Below are 21,536 nucleotides of genomic sequence, written 5' to 3'. Positions count from 1 at the left end.
TTCATTGCCCAGGACTTTTATGACTGATACTGGCTCTGAGCAAAACCAACCCAATTGACAAACTCTACTAAGAATAATTAGGAAACAGACGGTGTCAGTAAAGGAAGGAACACAAAACAAGATGGGAAAGATCCAACCTTGGAAAAGTAAATGAAGTAGAAAGCTTGATAATGTAGCAAGTCTTAGAAGATATAATTGTTTGAAATTCATTAAAATAAGCTTAGACAAGTTTCTTCCAGCTTGTAAAAAAAATTCCTTGAGCCCACATAATCCTAACATCAAAACCATAGATATATTTAAAGAAATAAAATGGGCCAGGTATGGTGGCTCACACTTGTAATCCCAGCACTTTGGGAGGCCAGGACAGGTGGCTCACTTGAGGCCAGGAGTTCGAGACCAGCCTGGCCAACATGGTGAAACCCCATCTCTACTAAAAATACAAAAAAATTGGCTGGGTATGGTGGTCCATTGCCTGTAGTCCCAGCTACTCGGGAGCCTGAGGCAGGGGAATCGCTTGGGCCTGGGAGGCAGTAAGTTGCAGTGAGCAGAGATCATGCCATTGCACTCCAGCCTGGGCAACAGACTTCGTCTCAAAAATAAATGAATAAAAAAAAATACCCATTTCATTCATGAATACATGAATAAAATCAACTTCAAAATGCACCATAACCAAGTTGGACTCATTCCAGGAATGAAAAGACAGTTTGCTATACAGTAGTCTCCCCTTATCCAGGGGGGATACATGCAAGACCCCCCATGGCTGCCTGACACCTTGGAAGATGGAACCCTATATGTGCTGTTTTTGTCTATATCTACATACCTATGATAAAGTTTAATTTATAAATTAGGCACAGATTAAGAACTAATAATAAAATAGAGCAATTACAATATACTGTTAATAAAAGCCATATGAATGTGGTTTCTCTCTCAAAATATCTTCTTGTACTCTATTCAGGGTTAATCTGTCCTTCCATGGTTTATGACCTAGTGTCTTCCTCCTTTGCACTTTTATGAATGTAGGTTCTATTAGACATCATCTTCTGGAGGAGTCTGGTTTCACTGCAGTCTTAGTTTTGGATTGTTTCCTTTCTCAATCAACTTCAACTCTTCTGAAAATGTAGCAGCAGGTTTTTCATTGGCAAATGCAGCCTCTCCAGTCATTTTTATAGTTTTCAGTAGAAACCTATTCTTGAATCTATGTAACCATCCCTTACTTGAAGTAAATGGTTTGGTGTCAGGGGATCCCTTGCTATAGGCTCAATGCTCCCTGGCGCAAAGCACTGCTGTCAATCAGAACATATTTCTGTTCATGTCTTCCACCTACAAATTTAATGCCTTTCCATCTTAACTACACACTTATCACACAACATGGCCATAACTTTTGCAGTTTGAGGTGCAACAGTAAAACTAGCATGCATTTATTTTCCCTTCTTCATGATTTCACGGCTGGAAGATTTGTTCTTACCACAGATCTAACAACTTCAGCATATGATTTCTTCTTTCCCTTTTGAGAACTTTCACTTTTTCACTTAAAGGAAACACTTCATGGCTTCTCTTTGGCATAACTGAATTGCCAGCGTCATCACTCCTGCACTTTGGAGCCGTTATTCAGTAAAACAAGCACTACTTGAACACAACCACTGTGATACTGCAACTGATCTGATCACGGAGACGGCTACAAGTGACTAACAGGCAGGTAGCACCTAAGCATAGAGATGTTGGACAAAGACAGGACTGATCCTAGGCAGGACGGAGCAGGACAGTGCAAGATTCCATCATGCTACCAGAATGGCACTCAAATTTAAAATGTATAAATTGTTTATTTCTGGGATTTACCATTTAATATTTTCCATTTAATACTTTCAGACGGCAGTTGACTGCAAGCAACTGAAATCGTGGAAAGCAAAATGACAGATAAGAGGGGACTACCATATTAGAGATTTAGCAATGTAACTGATCGTCCAGATTGAAAAAATAATGCCAAATATATGCAGAAAGCATCTAGCTCGGCAACCCTCCATACATTTGCAGATGCCAGTTTATATGGGCCTCAGGTAGCCCACGTGATGAAAGCCAAAGACAAAGTCCCTGAGCCCTGAAAAAGGGAGAGCAGAGACCATACCTGCGTGTAGCTTAGCAGACTGGACACCTCCCTCTTGGAGAGTCGCGAGCTCGATCTTCGGCCTGTAGAGGAAACAGCCAGGAGTCTGTTTTGTGGGGGCAGGCACCAGCCTGGGGAACAGCCTTGCTAATAGGGGCTTTTCTCCGTGGCGTGGCCTGGGATCTCCCCTACGCTATTGTCAGCCACAGGGATTTGCTCTCAGTCCCTCAGTATCGCTCATCTTCTCCACTGATTTTATTCCTAAGACAACAGAGCCCTGGGCCAGGCACGTGACAGGACCCAAAACAACACTGAAGTTACCAAGGGGAGCCCTCCGATTCCTTCCAGCAGGGTGCTGCCCATCCAGGGACCACTAACTACATTTCCAGGAACAATTCACTGCCTGCTGTGTCAGCCGCTTCTCAAGTGCTCCCATGTAGAGTGTGGCTATTGTGGGGAACAATGCAGAAATAGAACCCTTTCACGCTCGCAGGAAGTTCCATGGGATGGCACAGCTGAGAGGACAATGCAGGGCTTTCCAACCCAGCTGGGGCGGGATCCCAAGTGAGCTGGCTGGAGCTGCTCAGGGCAGGGTGGAAAGGAAGCACACTCCAGACCTCCCCCTCCCAACCCCAGCCCAGCTCTGAGTGGGGAGAGGGTCCCACTGCAGAAGGGCTCTCCGAGGGCCCATGCTGAGACCACCCCTGTCATGACTGGCAGAGGACAGGGAACCATCACCCTTGTGTCACGCTCAGAGTCCCAGCTGAGATGAGAGTCCCAAAGGGGAGGCCAAGGGCTGCGGGCAGGCGTGAAGGGCTCGACCCTGCATCCCTCCTTGCTAGAGCTCTCTTCCCTCCCGGGGAATTGTGGTGGAGGTTGTCAGAGACTCTCCCCAAAGCCTCCAGTTGTCTGCAGTGACCGCTCACTGTGTCAGCGCCTGACACCACCCCAGTCCCCACTGCCCAGCCACCTCTGATCTCCGGGGTGCGGATAGCCTCCAGGATTGGGGGCGAGTCGGAGGACTGGTCGCTGCAGGCCCCGTTGACGAGGATCGAGTCTTCCCTCCCGCCGGCGTCCTCCTCTCCATTGAGATGCCTGGTGTCTCCCTTCATGCTTTCCTGTGGGAGAAGCCAGAATGGGTGGGGTGAAAGGGAAGCAGGGACACGAGGGGGACAGTGTTCCCCCGCCATGGGCTCTGTGTTCTCAGGCCAAGGCCCCAGGATGCATTCTTGGGGTGATGCTCTTGCCCAAGTACCCCACCCAGGCTGCCCCCCATAGCCTCCCCCTCACCAAGCTTGGAGGCTCAGGACTTGGTTCCATGTGGACAGGCTGTCCCGAAGGCTCAGACGCCAGCACCCAGGACAGAGTGGGGAGGCCAGGGCTGGGGTCTCAGGCTCAGACTGCTCTGTGCAATTAGCCGGCCCCTTCAAACAATGCCATTTAGGACCTGCCTGTCCCGGCCCGTCTGCCGCCAGCCTCTGTCCCCTCTGGCCCTGGCCCCCTCTCCCTGCTCAGCCTCTGCAGGGGCTCAGGAAGCCAGTGCATTATTTTCCCTCCTGACCCCTTTGTTTGCTCTCTCCCTTCCCCTCAATCTCCAGGTCCTCTTCCCACCCACCCCCTCCTCCCCCACAGAACCGCTTCTCTCCTCTCCATGGCAGCACAAGCCCCGCCTCACCCCATCCTCCAGGGCCCATTGGTCTGCTGGCCTGTCGCTCACTCCCCTCCTCCCTCACCAGCTGGGGCTCAGAGTCCCAAGTTCCCAAGGAGGGAAGGATGGAGGCACAGGCAGAAAGCCTGGGGGCAGTTACCAGGAGGGGGACTCCCCAGATCCACTGTAGCCTCACCCTCACCTCTGGGACTTGGCCTCCCCACTGCTGCCCCTCCTGGTCAGGTAAATCAGCTAACACACAGGGCCAGGGCCATACTGATGGGTTGGCAGGCTATAACCTCTGGGCTGGCCCATTGCCTGCAACATTATGGGCACACAGATTTTGTTGGATGCAACAACCTGTATCTCCCCCTAGGGAGACTGGGGAGCTCACCTTCTAGAAAAAGAAAACTGACATCCAGACTAGGTTATTCTCCAAGGTCATATAGCCCATCTAAGAGGTAGGGCCAGGATTAGATAGAGAACGAGTAAAAAACTTCAGGGCATAAATCCCAGCTGAAACCGAGTTTTCCAAGTCACTTGCCTTTGCTTTTTGTTCCACCTTTGGTTGGCAAAAATATTATAAAAGCCTAGGCATAATGAGACCTCCAGGCCCCCATCCCTGAGCCACAAACAGCTCCAGGTCACTCACACCACACCCTTGTGTCCTGGAACCGTGCCTGGGAAAAGCTTCCCCAATAAGCTGCTGCCATATGCACCGGGCCTCCCTGCCTCTGGGCTCCATCGTGGAGACATACCAGCCCCTGCCAGACAACCCGTGCTAGCCTCGCAGTTTATCTTCTATCTGTCCATCCATCCATCCATCCATCCATCCATCCATCTATCTTAGAGACAGGGTCTCACTTGGTCACCCAGGCTGGAGGGCAGTGGCGTGATCACGGCTCCCTGTAGGCTTCAACTCCCAGGGCTTCAGTGATCCTCCAGCTGGGCCCACAGGTGTGTGCCACCAGGTGTGGCTAATTTTTTGTAGAGACAGAGTCTGGCTATGTTGCCCAGGCTGGCCTCAAACTCCTGGCCTCAAGGGATCCTCCCACCTCAGCATCTCAAACCAGGGTACCTTCTAGAAGCCACACCTTGTATTGCGGGCTCCAAGCTGCACTGGCGCCACTGGCATAGCCCACCAGGGGGCGCCGTGAGCTCAGTCTGATGAGCCCAGTGGCGCCCCCAGGCAGAGGTGCAATCTGTGGTGAGAGCTCCCAATTCCAGACCCTGCACCTGCCCATGGCATGGGGCAACTGGACCTCTGCTGCTACTCCCTGTGTGGCCCAGGAGCCACGCAGGCTACAGTACCATCAACTCAGAGCTGGTTGGAAGAACTGTTGGAAGTGGGAGCTGGCTGGAGAAATCTCCACCACTAAGCTAGATGTCCTGAAGCAGGATTTTCATTTTTTTTTTTTTTTTTTTTGAGACGGAGTCTCCCTCTGTCGCCAGGCTGCAGTGCAGTGGTGCGACCTCCGCCAGGCTGGAATGCAATGGCACGATCTCAGCTCACCGCAACCTCTGCCTCCCAGGTTCAAGCGATTCTCCTGCCTCAGCCTCCTGAGTAGCTGGGATTACAGGCATGCGCCACCACGCCCAGCTGATTTTTGTATTTTTAGTAGAGACGGGTTTCACCATGTTGGCCAGGATGGTCTCGATCTCTTGTCCTCGTGATCTGCCCACCTCAGCCTACCAAAGTGCTGGGATTACAGGCATGAGCCACCGCACCCGGCCTGAAGCAGGATTTTCACAAGACATTTTAACACACACAAGTCATGCCTAGGTGATTAATATGCATGTTAAAGCAGCATTGTTCACATTATAAACATGTGCGCTGATACATAGTACATAGGCTTTCTGTGCTTCACATGATCCAGGGTGTGTATCAGCACCTGTTAAGGAATTTCCCCTACCAAGGACAAGGGACATGCCTGAATCAGACCAATCAGCTGCTTCTCAGCCCTTTTTTCCCAAGCCCTGACCCGGAAGAACAGGCTGGCTGACCTATGGCCAGTTCCTATGAGACAAAGCGGCCAGAATCCCAGGAAAGCTGCTGGAGTGTCGGTTCAGAATAATCATTAATTTCAAGCGTTTCACCTCAGGCCAAATCAGTGAACTAAGTAACCTAGTGGGCCTGGCATAGAGTGGGAGGTGGGGCTACCTGGTGTACCTGGTGTCTCCAGGAGGGTCCACCTCCCCAAAGTGCTCTGGGGGGAGGACACACAGGGTTTGTTTGTGGCCAGGAGCTGGTAGCAGACCAGAGGCCTGGACTGAACGATGTGACCTCCTTCGCCTTCATCCAGGGCCTGGGGTTCTAATGTGTGCTGGGTTTCGCAGGCAACATTGAACCCCATTCCTCAGACAGCCCCTAACTGGGTCAACAAGAAGCCAGACAGGAGTCTCACCTCCTAGACAGACCCAGGCTGACAATGATTAACCACCCTGGGCCTTCCCCCAGGGCCTCAGCAGTGCCAACTGGCCACCAGCCTACCCAACGTGTGGGCAGCACACCTTCCAAAACCCATATCTCAACATTCAGGAAAAGCCTCAAGCCCCTAGAACAAGACCTGTGGGTACTGGAGAGACAGTCCAGGAAGAAAACCCACAATAAATGGTACTAGCTACCTGGGTGTCCCCCAGGAGCAAGCTGAGCACTTATATATGCTTTCTTCTCGTTGCATAATTCAATGTGATTTCATTTAAAATTCCTTCTGTTTTTATCACGACCCTACGTTTGTAGTGAAATTAACTACCCTCATTGCCTTATAGCCACAGCTGTGTAGACAGTGCACACCAACTTCAGAACCTGCACCTATGACTAAAGATGCCCAGCTCAGTTCCTCCCCCACCCCGCCTCAGTCTACACGCAGGCCAAGACAATCTAGCCTCGAGGCAGGTGCTGCTGTGTTCTCTCAGCCTGGAAGCCCTCCCCAACTCCCTACACCTCCTGCTTCCTTTCTCAGACCTCAAAACCCACAGCTCAAAATCCAGGAATAAAAGCTTCTCTCCTAGGCCTTTCTTCCCACGTATATAAATATATAAAAATCCCCCAATAAGGTCATCTTTTTTTCAGTGCTTACTATGTGTCAGGCACTGTTTTGGCTTTACTTATCTTAACTCATTTAACCTTTAAATGTGGTAAGTACTGTTATTCCTGTTTTGCAGATGGAGAAACCGAGACAGAGACTGACATACTACCTCCTTGATCAATATATAGGGAAAGTAAATAACATACAAATTTAACTACATGTTCTTAGAATCAGGACAAGAGAAATTAAATTAGCATCAGGTGTGTACTGGTGGATACAACTCTCCCCCACCTCTTTTCTATGTATCTCACTGACTTCATGATTCAAGGCTGGCATTTCCAGATAACATGGCCCCCATCACAAGCCAACTGCTTTATCTAATATGACCTATCCAGAGCGGCAGACATGCTGGATTTAGAACTGCATCATCCCACACTGCCACTGTAACATCAAGTAGCTAACAGTTCCCAGGGCCCTACTTACTGTAGGCTGAACACTGTCTACCACCATGGATTTTTTTTTTTTTTCTTTTTTTAAGATCAAGTCTCTGTCACCTGGGCTGGAGTGCAGTGGCGCGATCTCGGCTCACTGCAACCTCCACCTCCCAGGTTCAAGCGATTCTCCTGCCTCAGCCTCCCGAGTAGCTGGGATTACAGGCTTGCACCACCATGCCTGGCTGATTTTTGTATTTTTAGAAGAGACGTGGTTTCACCATGTTGGCCAGGCTGGTCTCAAACTCCTAACCTCAGGTGATCTACTCGCCTTGGCCTGGGATTACAGGTGTAAGCCACTGCACCCAGCCTGTCTGCCACCTCTTTTAACCCCCACCCCATCCTGGGGCAGGTCTTATTATCCCCCTGCCTTCAACAGACTCAGATGAGTTAAGTCGCCCAGAGAAGTGGCAGTGCCAAATTTCATGCCCAGGCAATCCAGGGCACGTGCCTGGAATTGCCATAACTGAGACAAGACAGACAAGAATTACAGAAGTTATGAACAATGAATGCATCACCCATCCCAGGGATGAAGGGAGCTTCGTGGCTGGGACATGATATACCAGCTGAGCATTTCCCTTCACAGGAGGTGGCTGCCTAACCTTGTGATGAGAGGTGAACTCTGACCCTTTCCCAGAGGCTGGGGTCCAGTGTGTGATTCAGGGTGGGCAGCAGTGCTGGGTGGGCCCACCCACAAGCTTCTCCCCGAGGGGCCTTCCTCATTAGTGCAGCAGGGTGCCTGTGCCCCAACTGAACCAGGTCAGATGTACTCAAATGCAATGTGGCAGACAGAGGGGTAAGTGGCACCCCCAATTAGACTCAGAGGAGGCTCAGGGACTCGCCCCAACCCAGCAGTAATGCTGAGAACTGATGTCACTCATTTCCTCCAGGCTGATACCAGCAGCAGAGCTGTTTCAGAGCACTTCGTAAATGTTAATTGCATTAATTAAACCTCACAATGCAGGAAGGGGAGTCACTTTGGTATCTGCCCCAACCCCTGGGGTGCAGTAAAAAATTAAAAACTAAAATCCTACATTCAGTGGAGAGTATTGATTTAAAGAAAAAATAAATAAAAATTCCACCTCCACAGCCTATGTTAGAGAAATCTAGGGCCAGGTGCAGTGGCTCAAGCCTGTAATCCCAGCACTTCAGGAGGCTGAGGCAGGTGGACCACCCGAGGTCAGGAGTTCAAGACCAGCCTGGCCAACATGGTGAAACCCCATCTCTACTAAAAATAAAAAAATTAGGCCAGGCGCGGTGGCTCACGCTTGTAATCCCAGCACTTTGGGAGGCCGAAGCGGGTTGATCACTTCAGGCCAGGAGTTCGAGACCAGCCTGACCAACATGGTGTAACCGGTCTCTACTAAAAATACAAAAAAAAAATTAGCCGGTCGTGGTGGTAGGCGCATGTAATCCCAGCTACTCAGGAGGCTGGGCAGGATAATCACTTGAACCCAGGAGCTGGGGGTTACAGTGAGGTTGAGATCGTGCCACTGTACTCCAGCCTGGGCGACAAGTGGGAGACTCCATCTCAAAATAGAAAAGAAAAAAGACAAGACAAGACAAGACAAGGCAAGACAAGACCCGGGAGACTCCAAAAAGACGGGAGGATGGGAAGGAGCAAGGGTTGAAAAATCACCTATCAGGTACAACGTTCACTCTTTCGGTAATGGATACACCAGAAGCCCAATCCCCACCAGTAAGTAATAAACCCATGCAACAAACAAGCACATGTACTCCTTGAATCTAAAAAAAAAAAAAAAAAAAAGGCCAGGCGCGGTGGCTCAGGTCTGTAATCCCAGCAGTTTGGGAGGCCGACGTGGGCAGATCACGAGGTCAGGAGCTCGAGACCATCCTGGCTAACATGATGAAACCCGGTCTCTACTAAAAACACAAAAAATTAGCCGGGCATGGTGGTGAGCACCTGTAGTCCCAGCTACTCTGGAGGCTGAGGCAGGAGAATGGTGTGAACCTGGGAGGCAGAGCTTGCAGTGAGCGGAGATTGCGCCACTGCACTCCAGCCTGGGTGACAGAGCGAGACTCCGTCTCAAAAAAAAAAAAAGGAAAAAAAATACACCATAAAACAATGCAGTAAGTAAGCCCAGGGAGGGACACCACACCTAGGTGAAGTAGAGCGCGGGAAGGATCCAGGCAGCAGGGACAGCACATCCAAAGGAAAGGGGGCCAGACTCAGGCTGTCCACACTGGCGGCGGCAGCAGAACACGTGACAGAACACAAGGTCCCAGTACTGTGCTTTTGCTCTGTCTGATAAGGAACTTACCCTAAATTCCAGAAAACATCAGATTTACAGGAAAGCAGTAAAAAAAAAAAAAAAAAAAAAAACCGCTGCCGGGCGCAGTGGCTCATGCCTGTAATCCCACAACTTTAGAAGGCCAAGGCTTGAGCTTGGGCTCAGGAGTTCAACGCCAGCCTGGGCAACACAGCAAGACCTCTTCTCTATTAAAATATTTCTTAAAATTAGCTGAATGTGTTGGCCTGCCCCTGTAGTCCTAGCTACTCGCCTGTAGTCCCACCTCCTCGGAGGCTGATGGGGAATGATCACCTAAGCCTCGGAGGTTGAGGCTGCAGTAAGCTATCGTCATGCCACTGCACTCTAGGCCCAGTGACAGCACAAGACCCTGTTATAAAAAAAAAAAAAGCCCAATATTTCTCTCAAACCCGTTTTATAATCTGTGAAATAAAGTAACCCACCCAATTCACTGGGAAGTTGGTACCAAGGACCCCTACATAGATGACACAGTCATGATACCTGAAGTCACTTATTCTCATGTGCCATCTGGCTACCCACCACAGCACCACGCCACAAGGCCAATCAAGAAGTATCCACCCCATCACCCTCCACAATTCAGAATGTGTTTGGGGAATTGCTCAGTGCCTCTAGGTCATGAGTACATGTACCACTGTCATCGTACAGTAGAAGCTGGGCCCTTGGCATAGTAAGCAGAATTATCAGAAGAGTGTGTCCATACAAAAAATAAACTGGGCGTGGTGGCACACACCTATAGCCCCAGCTACTCGGGAGGCTGAGGCAGGAGAATCGCTTGAACCCGGGAGGCGGATGTCGCAGTGAGCCACTGCACTCCAGCCTGGGCAACAGTACAGGCTCAGGCTCCCTCCCAAAAAAAAAAAAAAAGCCAGGCACAGTGGCTCACGTCTGTGATCCCAGCACTTTGGGAGGCCGAGGAGGGCGGATTACATGAGGTCGGGAGTTCAAGACCAGCCTGACCAACATGGAGAAACCCCCCCTCTACTAAAAATACAAAATTAGCCGGGGTGGTGGCACATGCCTGTAATCCCAGCTACTCGGGATCGTGCCATTGCACTCTAGCCTGGGCAACAAGAGCGAAACTCCATCTCAAAAAAAAAAAAAAAAATGTGTGTCCAAACAGGGAAAAACCAGACAAGTGGCTATCTGCAGACTGTGCATGACACCAAAATATACTCAGATGTTTGTCAGCGCACTGGAATAAAATCATGTCATTACCTTTTAGATAAGTAACAGGAAAAAAAAAAACTAGGACCATAAAGATCTGAAAAGATATGACAGTAACTTTAGAGTCTAAACTTTTTGCCCTTTATACAGAATTCACAAACACCCAGCCCCTTCCCCTATATCCACTTTGAGAACCCCTTGAAGGGTGTGGCAGCCCCAAGGAGTGGTCAATGGTAACTCAGAGAATGAGGGGCAGCATTGGAGCAGAATCCTAGGGACTGCTATGCCCAATTCCTGTGGCCACCTACCCCTTGGCAAAATCAGAGCCAACGGCCCTGTCCCCTCCCAAGGGGGCAAAGGAGGTCAATATTCTGGAAAGAGACCCCCTCAACCTTGGCCCCTCCCTCACAGAAGGCTGCACCTGTGGCTTCAACTAAGAACGCCTTAAATCTCAAGTCTACCTATCTACACAGTATTTAGTCATCTTAACCCTAAATACCTACACAGCAGGGATACTGGTTCAGTCTTTGGGATAGTAATCTTCACTGTGTCATCTAAAATGCCTAATGTCTATATCCTGTTACACAGGATTCTACTGCTCAGAAACCACCCAGTTCAAAGCTCTTGCCAAGGCCTCTGTGCAAGGGGGTTGCTGCAGTCCCATTTGTCATAGCAAACACTGCAATCAAATCACGGTCAAGAGGACTGGTTGACTAAATTACCTGCTTCCACAATAGGGGGCAAAGAGTGCAGTACTTATTGTTAGACAAAGTTATGTAAAGTGAAAACAAGAAACCTGCATAATACAACATCAATTATTGATGTTTAAGCCATTTCTCTGCAGCATTTCTTCTCTAACTATAAAAATTCATACTCAGAAGGAAGGTTTGGGGGGTAACTACCTTAAGCCCATGTAACTTTTACAATCAGAAAACATAACTCGCCTGTCTAAGAAACATTTATTTGAATTAGGCCACTCAGGTTTAATCAACATAATTATTTGATTATTTGTATATGGTATGAGGTAGGGACCTAATATTTTTCCCCGTAAGTAAAGCCAGACACCTATGAACACATCCCAACTCTATCTCTTATTTGAACTTCCCATATATATGTAATATGTTTTGAGGCTCAGTTTTGTTTGGTATTTATCCTTTACCACTCGTTTTTTTTTTTGAGATGGGGTCTTGCTCTGTTGCCCAGGCTGGAGTGCAATGGCATGATCTCGGGTCACTGTAACCCCTCCACCTCCTGGGTTCAAGCAATTCTCCTGCCTCAGCTTCCTTGGGATTACAGGCGTGTGCCACCACGCCTGGCTAATTTTTGTATTTTTAGTAGAGATAGGGTTTCAGTATGCTGGCCAGGCTGGTCTCGAACTCCTGACCTCAGGCGATCCGCCCACCTCGGCCTCCCAAAGTGCTGGGATTACAGGCGTGAGCCACTGCACCCAGCCATTGCCACTACTTTTAATCACTACAACTGCTAGAGCAAGCCTGCAAGCCTTATTGAAAAGTTCATTTTCTCCCTTTAGTCTGTGGTCTCTCATTTCCTGTTCTCTTCTGCTCTCTAGATTTCTTTAAGGGAGCTTAGTTCTTCTACCAACAGATAAAGTCACAGCATTTTTAGTTGTTTCAACATGGATAGACTTTCAAATAAATTATTTCTATCGTAACCAGAAAATATGTCCTTGCACACTATGTATTGAAAAGGTAAAAATCACAACACAAAGAAAAGCTAGAAATGTTATATTCACAGCAAAAAAAAAAAAAAAAAAAAGATGCCAGGGACAGTGGCTCATGCCTGTAACCCCAGCAATGTGGGAGGCCTAGGCAGGAGGATTGCTTGAGCCCAGAAGTTCAAGATCAGCCTGGGCAACAAAGTGAGACCCCAACACTACAAAAAAAAAAATTTAGGCCGGGCACGGTGGCTCATGCCTGTAATCCCAGCACTTTGGGAGGCTGAGGCAGGCGGATCACCTGAGGTCAGGGGTTCAAGACCAGCCTGACCAACACGGAGAAACCCCGTTTCCACTAAAAATACAAAATTAGCCAGGCATGGTGGCACATGCCTGTAATCCCAGCTACTCAGGAGGCTGAGGCAAGAGAATCACTTGAACCCAGGAGGCGGAGGTTATGGTGAACCAAGATCATGCCATTGCACTCCAGCCTGGGCAAAGAGCAAAACTCTGTCTCAAAAGAAAAAAAAAAAAAAAGTAAGGCGGAGCATGGTGGCTCAAGCCTATAATTCCAGCACTTTGGGAGGCCAAGGTGGGCGGCTCACCTGAGGTCGGGAGTTCGAGACCAGCCTGATCAACATGGAGAAACCCCATCTCTACTAAAACAACAACAACAACAACAACAAACAAACAAACAAAAATTAGCTGGGGGTGGTGGCACATGCCTGTAATCCCAGCTACTTGGGAGGCTGAGGCAGGAGAATCGCTTGAAACTGGGAGGCAGAGGTTGCGGTGAGCTGAGATCACACCATTGCATTCCAGCCTAAGCAACAAGAGTGAAAAACTCTGTCTCAGAAAAAAAAAAAAAAAAATTACAAAAACTAGCCTGATGAGGTGGCGGGCACCTGTAATTCCAGCTACTCAGGAGGCTGATGCAGAAGAATCGTTTGAACCCAGGAGGTGGAGGTTGCAGTGAGCTGAGATCATGCCATTGCACTCTAGCCTGAGTGACAGAGCAAGACCCTGTCTCAAAAATAATTTTTTTTTTTAATTAACTGAGCATAGTGGTGCACAAGTGCCTGTAGTCGAAGCTACTGGGCAGTGGGGGCTGCAGTGGGAGGACCGCTGGAGCACTGGAGTTGAGGCTACAGTGAGCTGTGATTGTAGTACTGAACTCCAGAGACCTGTCTTAAAAAAATGTTTAAAAAGTAAGAAATAACTGCTAGTGTGTGTCATAACACAAATAAATCTCAAATATCTCACAATAAGTAAAAGAACCCAGACTCAAAGGGCTATATAATGTATGGTTCCTGCTTGAATTCAGGAGGCGGAAGTTGCAATGTGCCAAATCGTGCCACTGCACTCCAGCCTGGGCAACAGAGTGAGATGCTGTCTCAAAAATAATAATAATGTATGATTCCATTTATATGACATTCTGGAAAAAGCAGTACTGCAGGGACAGAAAACAAATCTCGAGAAGGAAAACAGAAATGTCAAAATTAAGGCCTGCAGATAAGGGAACTGCATATATACAAATGGCTTTAAAAGAAGCCCATGATCTCACATAAAAACCACCTTTCAAAAACTGTCCACAATTACCTAGTGGGGGCTCAGATCTGCCTGTCTCAATGGTCAAGAAGCAGGCCTGCAAAACAGTCAGCTGCACCCACAGAGAGCACCAAAGCATCTGAACCCAGTGCATCTTTTGTGTCCTGCCAGTTCTGTGGATTCAGCCATGTGCCGGCAGAGGTTTTGGAAAGAAATTTGCAACAGTGGGCCCGGCATGGTGGCTCACGCCTGTAATCCCAGTACTTTGGGAGGCCGAGGCAGGCAGATCACGAGGTCAGGAGATCAAGACCATCCTGGCGAACATGGTGAAACCCCATCTCTACTAAAAATACAAAAAATTAGCCGGGCAAGGTGGCAGGCGCCTGTAGTCCCAGCTACTCGGGAGGCTGAGGCAGGAGAATGGCGTGAACCCGGGAGGCAGAGCTTGCAGTGAGCCGAGATCTCGCCACTGCACTCCAGCCTGGGCGACAGAGCGAGACTCCGTCTCAAAAAATAAAAAAATTTGCAACAGTGTTTTAATGCAGTTCTACTCCTTGCTAGTTTTGTGGTTGTAGTAACAATCATATTTAGTACTGAGCAATTCCCCTAATTCAGCATCCTGCTTACAGCTCAGCATGTAACATCCTAGGGCAACATGAGGACACAGGTGAGGTTTGCAAATTCACCCAAGGACTTGGGAAAGCCAGTGCCTAAGCTTAAGGCTCTTCCTCCAGTGCCATTGTTGGGGTAGGGCATCCTTACCCATGGTGCCAAACAACTCCCAGAGTCAGAGAAAATGGCTTGCCTGGAATATAATGAACACTTAAGTCTTCATCACAACCATCTTTTCACAGAAGAGCGGGGGCCTGTAGCTGGCTCAGTGGGACCCTAGTTAGTGCCTCCCCATTCCCATCTCCAGAGCCTCCTGTATCCATTCAGATGAGCTCTACTAGGCTTCAGGAACCATGATAGTAATTAGGAATCAAAGGCAGGCAAGGGACCAGGCATGGTGGCTCACACCTGTAATCCCAGCACTTTGGGATTACACTTGAGCCTAGGAATTTGAGACCAACCTGGGCAACACAGCGAGAGCCTATCTCTATAAAAAATTTTAAAATTAGCCAGGCACAGAGGCTCATGCCTGTAATCCCAGCACTTTGGGAGGCCGAGGCGGGTGGATCACCTGAGGTGGGGAATTCGAGACCAGCCTGACCAACATGGAGAAACACCATCTCTACTAAAAATACAAAATTAGCCGGGAATGGTGGTGCATGCCTGTAATCCCAGCTACTCGGGAGGCTGAGTCAGGAGAATTGCTTGAACCTGGGAAGCGGGGGTTGTGGTGAGCCGAGATCCCGCCATTGCACTCCAGCCTGGGCGACAAGAGCGAAACTCCATCTCCCCCACAAAAAAAAAAATTAAAATTAGCCAAGCCTGGTGGCTCTCACCTGTAGTCCTAGCTACTCAGGAGGTGACTGAGGTGAGAGACTTGACCCAGGAGTTCAAGGCTGCAGTAAGCTGTGATCGCACCACTGCACTCCAGCCTAAGCAACAGAGTGAGCCATGTTGCCATGCTGCCAGGGCCCATCACTGTTCTGGCTGCAGCGAACGCCCTACAAAGGTATCAGCACTTCTGCAGGAGCTGGGGCCCAGTGGCAGCCTGGGTTCCAGCCCCAGCTCTGGCCCCAGAACACACACATACAACAGGACATAAATGCTGCTGGAATCCAGAAAAGCCTACTAAGAGAGAGGCCTTCTTCCAAAGGAAGAGTTAGACCCTTGACTCCCAAGTCCCCTCCCTCAGCCTGCTGCTCTGGAGACAACCACTCTTCTTCAGACATGCAGGCTGAGGCTCTGGACAAGAACACGAGACAGCTGGGTGCACAGGCTCACACCTGTAGTCCCAGCACTTTCGGAGACTGAGGCAGGATTGCTTGAGCCGAGGAGTTTGAGACCAGCTGGGGCAACATAGTGAGACTTTAATGTTTCTACAAACAATTTTAAAAATTAGATGGGCGTGGTGGCACGTGACTAAGGTCCCAGCTACTTTGGAGACTGAAGTGGGAGGATACTGGAATGAGCCCAGGAGTTCAAGGCTGCAGTGAGCTATGATCGCACCACTGCACTCCAGCCTGGGTGACAATGCGAGACTTGTCTCAAAAGAAATAATTTAAAAAAAAAACACACACAAGAACTTACAGACTGGGACAAGTGGAGGAACAGATACCAGACTGAGACCTCGCCAGTCTCCTGGCCCTGCAGCCAGACCTACAGGGCAAGGTACTGGAAAATTGAGTATCCCTTAATATTGGCGGGAACACAAGGGAACACTAAACCCTACAATATTCTCAGGCAGATAAATGATGTTGTACCCATAAAACAAGACAAGGACGCCATTAAAAATTGAATTTGGGCCAGGCACGGTGGCTCACGCCTGTAATCCCAGCACTTTGGGAGGGAGGCTGAGGTGGGCAGATCGCCTGAGGTTGGGAGTTCGAGACCAGCCTGACCAACATGGAGAAACCCCATCTCTACTAAAAAAAATACAGAATTAGCCGGGCATGCACCACCACGCCCGTAGTCCCAGGTACTCAGGAGGCTGACGCAGGAGAATCACTTGAACTCGGGAAGCAGAGGTTGCAGTGAGCCGAGATCACGCCATTGCACTCCAACCTGGGCGACAAGAGCGAAACTCCATCTCAAAAAATAAAAATAATTTTTAAAAAAAATTGAATTTGGGTGTGTTGGCTCATGTCTATAATCCCAGCACTTTGAGAGGATGAGGAGGATAGATTGCTTGAGCCCAGGAGACTAGCTTGGGCAATGAGGTGAAACCCCATCTTTACAAAACAAAAATTGGCCAGGCATGGTGGTGCATGCCTGTAGTCTCAGCTACTCGGGAAGTTGAGGCATGAGAATTGCTTGAACCCGGGAGGCAGAGGTTGCAGTGAGCAACCACCACTGCGCTCCAACCTGGGCAACAGAGCGAGACTGTCTCAAAATATAAATAAATAAGTAAATAAAAAATAAACTACAGCAGAGGTCATACCTATACTATTTTGTTTGAATGAATGAAAAAATCTGAGTGAAAAGTGACCTAGAGGCCATGTGTGGTAGCTCACACCTGTAATCCCAAGCCTTTGGAAGGCTGAGGCAGAAGGATCGTTGGACCCAAGCTTTCAAGGTTAGCCTTGGCAACACAGCAAGACCTTGTCCTTATAAAAAAAAAAATTTAAGCATATCTATATCTACGTAGATATATACACATAGAGACAGGGTCTCGCTCTGTCGCCCAGGCTGGAGAACAGTGGCAGGATCTCAGCTCACTGCAACCTCCACCTCCTAGGTTCAAGCAATTCTCGTGCCTCAGCCTCCCAGTAGCACGGATTACAGGCATGCGCAAACACGCCTGGCTACTTTTTGTATTTTTTGTAGAGTCACGGTTTTATCACTTTGGCCAGGCTGGCCTTGAACTCCTGGCCTTAAGTGATCCTCCAGCCTCAGTCTCCCATGTGCTGGGATTATGGGTGTGAGGCAGTACCCATATAAAAGCATGGCCAGGCACAGTGGCTCACGCCTGTAATCCCAGCACTTTGGGAGGCCGAGGCGGGTGGATCAGGAGGTCAGGAGATCGAGACCATCCTGGCGAACACGGTGAAACCCCGTCTCTACTAAAAATACAAAAAAAATTAGCCAGGCATGGTGGCCGGCGCCTGTAGTCCCAGCTACTTGGGAGGCTGAGGCAGGAGAATGGCATGAACCCGAGGGGCGGAGCTTGCAGTGAGCAGAGATCGTGCCACTGCACTCCAGCCTGGGAGACAGAGCGAGACTCCGTCTCAAAAAAAAATAAAAAATAAATAAATAAATAAATAAATAAATAAATAAATAAATAAAAAGCAGCCGGGTGTAACAGCCACGCCTACAATCCCAACACTTTGGGAAGCAGAGGCGGGTGAATCACTTGAGGTCAGGAGTTTGAGACCGGCCTTGCCAACATGATGAAACCCCGTCTCAACTAAAAATACAAAAATTAGCCAGGCGTGGTGGTGTGCGCATGTAATCCCAGCTACTCGGAAGGTTGAGGCAGGAGAATTGCTTGAACCCGGGAGGCAGAGGTTGCAGTGAGCTGAGATCACACCACTGCACTCCAGCCTGGGTGACAAAGCAAAACTGTCTCAAAAAAGAAAAAGAAAAAAAGAGAAAGAAAATGCTCACCACCAAGACGTAATAGTACCTGTATCTTCCAGAGCCTCAGTTCTATCACCTGTAAAAGGGTCCCAGTGAGAACATGAGCCCCCCAACAAAGGGGAGACATGTCTGCTCAGTCTCTTTTTACAAGAGTGGCCTGCACATGAAATGAATTCCATACTTCACCAGCCCTGGTCCTCCGTGAAACTGGAAATCATCCTGAAAATTCATGATTTAAAAGAAAAAACTCCACTCAATTAGTAGTATGTGCCTGGGCTAAGGACTGGTGTGTGGGGAAGAGCGCACAACCTCATACCTCTGAAAAGTTTCACATTTAGCTGAAACTGGAAAAGGCGTCTGAGCCTGGAGGTGAGGCAGCCGGCATAAGAGCTGGTCTAGGAAAAGGAATCCCAAGGTAAGTTTTCCTTGAAGAACTTGCCCAAGCCCCCACTGGCAGCAGGTCCATGGGGCTGCAATAATGAGGGGCGACAGGCGCCTCTGGATCACAGGCCCCACGTGGCTGGAGGAAGGGAAGGAAGCAGCCTCTCAACCCCACCTCCCTTGCTCCTCCCTTAGACCCCTGCAGCTCCCAGCTACCGTCTTCCCCTCCCCCCATCCTTTGCAAGGGGTGGGGGTTATGTCTACGACTTTAAGAGCAGGATGCCACTGGACCCAGTCCTTGTCCCTTTGTCTCAGCATTCTCCATCCCAATGGGAAAAGGTAAGGGATCTCACTTAGTTCTGCAATTACACCTTTGCAGTAGGCCCCCATGCGTGGCCGGGAGGGCTTTAAAAACGGCCCCAACCCTTATAAAACAAAACCAAGACTCCGTTCGAAAGGGAACAAAGGCCGTTCTTCCTGCCAACTCCCTAATCGTGGACAATGATTGAGAAAAGCTTTCAGAGCTGCCTTCGTGAAGGCAGGAAAAGGAGAGGCTGGCAGGGGTGCCTCCCTCCATCCCCAAATCTCAGGAATGGCCACCCTAAAATGAGGGGCTATTCGTTATTAAGTACAGACATCAACACTCACCATGTGCTGACCCTACACAGGCACTATCCCACTGCCTCTTTACCCAGGCCCAATGTGGTAGAGGCTATTATGCCTAAACATCTGAGGAAGATCAAGGGCTGAAGAGGTTAATTCACGCATAAGACTGGTTTCATCCTTACACAACCCTATTAGTAGGACTATTGCTAATTCACAGATGTAATAATTAAGGCACGGAGAGCAATGAACTTGGCGAGACAGGGTTTAAACACATGATGAACTAAGAACTATGCTTCCTTAAGGAAGGAAGCTTGCTTAGCCCGTGTGCTAGCTAGTGATTCCAACAATGGCAAACATGTATTGAGTGCTTACTGTATACCAACCCTATAAACTAAGTACCATCATCTCAACTCTGGAAAAATCAAGTCCGCACCTGGCGTTTCCAAGGTGGGTGAACAAGAAGCCCCAGCGGCCTGGTAAAGGAGATAACAGCTGTTTCCCAAAAACTGCCACCCGTCTGCCACAACCCACCGCATCCAGAACTCAGGAGGCAACTCAAAGTTCATACTCTGCCCTTAATTCCCTTTAATTCAAACACTTCCCAGCTTCGGGGGAGGAAAAGGGAGCCCAGCGAGCCTCTCCTAGACCAGGGGAGGAAAAGGGAGCAGGGAAAGCTGGAGGCGCGGGCAAGACCTGGGCTCGGAACTCCATCCACAGGTGAGATCCTCCAGCGGGAAGCCTGGGCCCAAGGGCAGCGCAGTCTTAGAAGTTGTTAGGTCTTTCTCCGCTTCCACTTTCTCCCCGATAAAGTGGAGCTCAATACACCCTCCCCATGCAACCACGAGCCGGGAAGCTTATCTTCCAGGAGCTGGTGCTAGAGGTTTTGTGGCCTTAGTGTGCGAGTCTGGGAAGTGGGGCCAGCCGCACACGGGAGTTAGGCTAAGAATGGAAAGTAAGACCCCAGGGTAGGCGGCGTGGCCGGGACAGGGAGGCGCCGCCCCTCCGCCCGGCTCCTCCCGGGCCAGGTGTGCACAGGCAGAGGGCAGCCCCGCTGCTCCCCGCGCTTGATGGCTCAGCTCGAGAGCACCCCGGGAGGTCGCCCTCTGCCTCACGCCCTCCACGCGCGCACGCCCCAGCCCGCGCGAGTCTAAGCCCACACTCACGAGCTCTTTCCTAAAGCTGGGATTGGGGGAAGGGACAGCGCCTCGCCTGAAGACCCCACATCCCAGTTGCAAGGGGCGGACGCCCACCTGCATGGCAGAAACCCCTCCTCACCTCCTCCGCCCCTTAACTTTTCCCAAGGCAGAGGCCAGGTAATTACACCCCCTGCCCATGAGCAAAGCCCCTGTTCATGCTCTCGACGGGCACCTCCTCCTCCTCGAGTCTGGACCCCGGGAAGCCAGCGCGTCCCCCTCCCTGAGAGCAAGCTTCTCTCCTCTTCGGGCTCCTGGAGGCAGCAGACGCGTCCCTTCCTCTAGTATCTCCGGTCCCCGTCAGACGTATGTCCCCCGCGTCCCACCCGCTGTCCCCGTTCCACCCCAAGCAGGGTCCGTGGACGTTTCCTCACCCCCCAAACCCAGCCGGGTCTCCAGCCCGGCGGGAGCCCCTCCTCGGGAGGTCCCTGGAGAGGGTCTCTCCCCGGCAGCTTCGGGAGCCCCCGCCGTCCCCTCCCCTAGCAGCCCTCGAAGCAGCTGGCGGCCGAGCCTCCCCGGGGCCCCGGGGCGCTCACCTGCCGCAGGGCTGGCTCGGGCGCGGCTGGGCGGCGGAGCCGCGGGTCGGGGCTGGCTGGCGGGAGGCCGGCTGGCGGCCGTGCAGGGCGCTGGGCTCGCGAATCTCCGGCGCCGATCGCCGAGCTAGGTTTACTTGGGCCACTTAACCCCAGCGCTGCCGGCCGGGCAGCGTTGCCGCCCGCTCGCCCGACCGCCAGGGAGCCGGTCCCGTCCGTCGGGGGGCGCTCGGAGCGTCCACGCGGGCTGCGGCCGCGGAGCCGGGAGCAGCTGCTGCGAGGAAGCGGCGCGAGCCGGACGGGGCAGCGGGAGTGGGTGGGGAGGGGGCGGTGCCGACTCCCCTTGTAGCCCCGGCCCGGCTCTTGCCCCGCCCCCGCCCGGGGGCGCCCCCGCCGCAGCCACTCAGATCCCCGCCCGGGCGCGGGGGGAACGGGGGGGCGGGGACGAGGGAAATTTGAAATCGCTCGGAGCCTCCCCTCCGCCCCTCTCCGCGGGCTCCGCCCCCTGGCCCCCTGCCCTCCCAACCCCGGGCCAGTGAAATCACCCTGGGGGATCAGAAGCCCTAAGCGGGAGGGGTGGGGTCAGACGTCCAAAACCAGACTCCTTCTGGGGCCCTTTTTCCCGGGCTCCTTTCAACCCGAACGTAGACACACACAGGCCTGGAGGCGGGGGCTCAGAGAGGGCAGG

At 50.8% G+C, this 21,536-nt stretch overlaps 1 protein-coding gene across 12 annotated transcripts in view; it reads right to left on the bottom strand.

Annotated features, from left to right (window-relative positions):
* The window catches only part of DNMT3B (DNA methyltransferase 3 beta), a 47,033-nt gene extending 25,811 nt beyond the window's left edge, over positions 1–21,222 (bottom strand). For 3 of the 12 annotated variants that reach the window (XM_063803288.1, XM_063803291.1, XM_054674894.2), the window contains exons 1-3: positions 20,852–21,187; positions 3,072–3,219; positions 2,123–2,184 (exon numbers count right to left, since the gene is read on the bottom strand). In XM_063803288.1, coding sequence (XP_063659358.1) covers positions 2,123–2,184; positions 3,072–3,213 — 204 coding nt within the window. In that variant the 5' untranslated portion in view covers positions 3,214–3,219; positions 20,852–21,187. Of the gene's footprint in view, positions 1–2,122; positions 2,185–3,071; positions 3,220–3,391; positions 3,686–20,851 lie in introns of those variants that run through there. The other 9 variants (XM_514580.9, XM_003316916.7, XM_016937693.3 and 6 more) reach the window with 5 other exon arrangements.
* Between the last annotated feature and the right edge of the window lie 314 nt (positions 21,223–21,536).

Source organism: Pan troglodytes, chromosome 21 (assembly GCF_028858775.2).
Source record: "Pan troglodytes isolate AG18354 chromosome 21, NHGRI_mPanTro3-v2.0_pri, whole genome shotgun sequence".
Lineage (NCBI taxonomy): Eukaryota > Metazoa > Chordata > Mammalia > Primates > Hominidae > Pan > Pan troglodytes.
The sequence above is the reverse complement of the archived record's forward strand: the minus strand, read 5'-3'. Positions and strand labels throughout refer to the sequence as shown.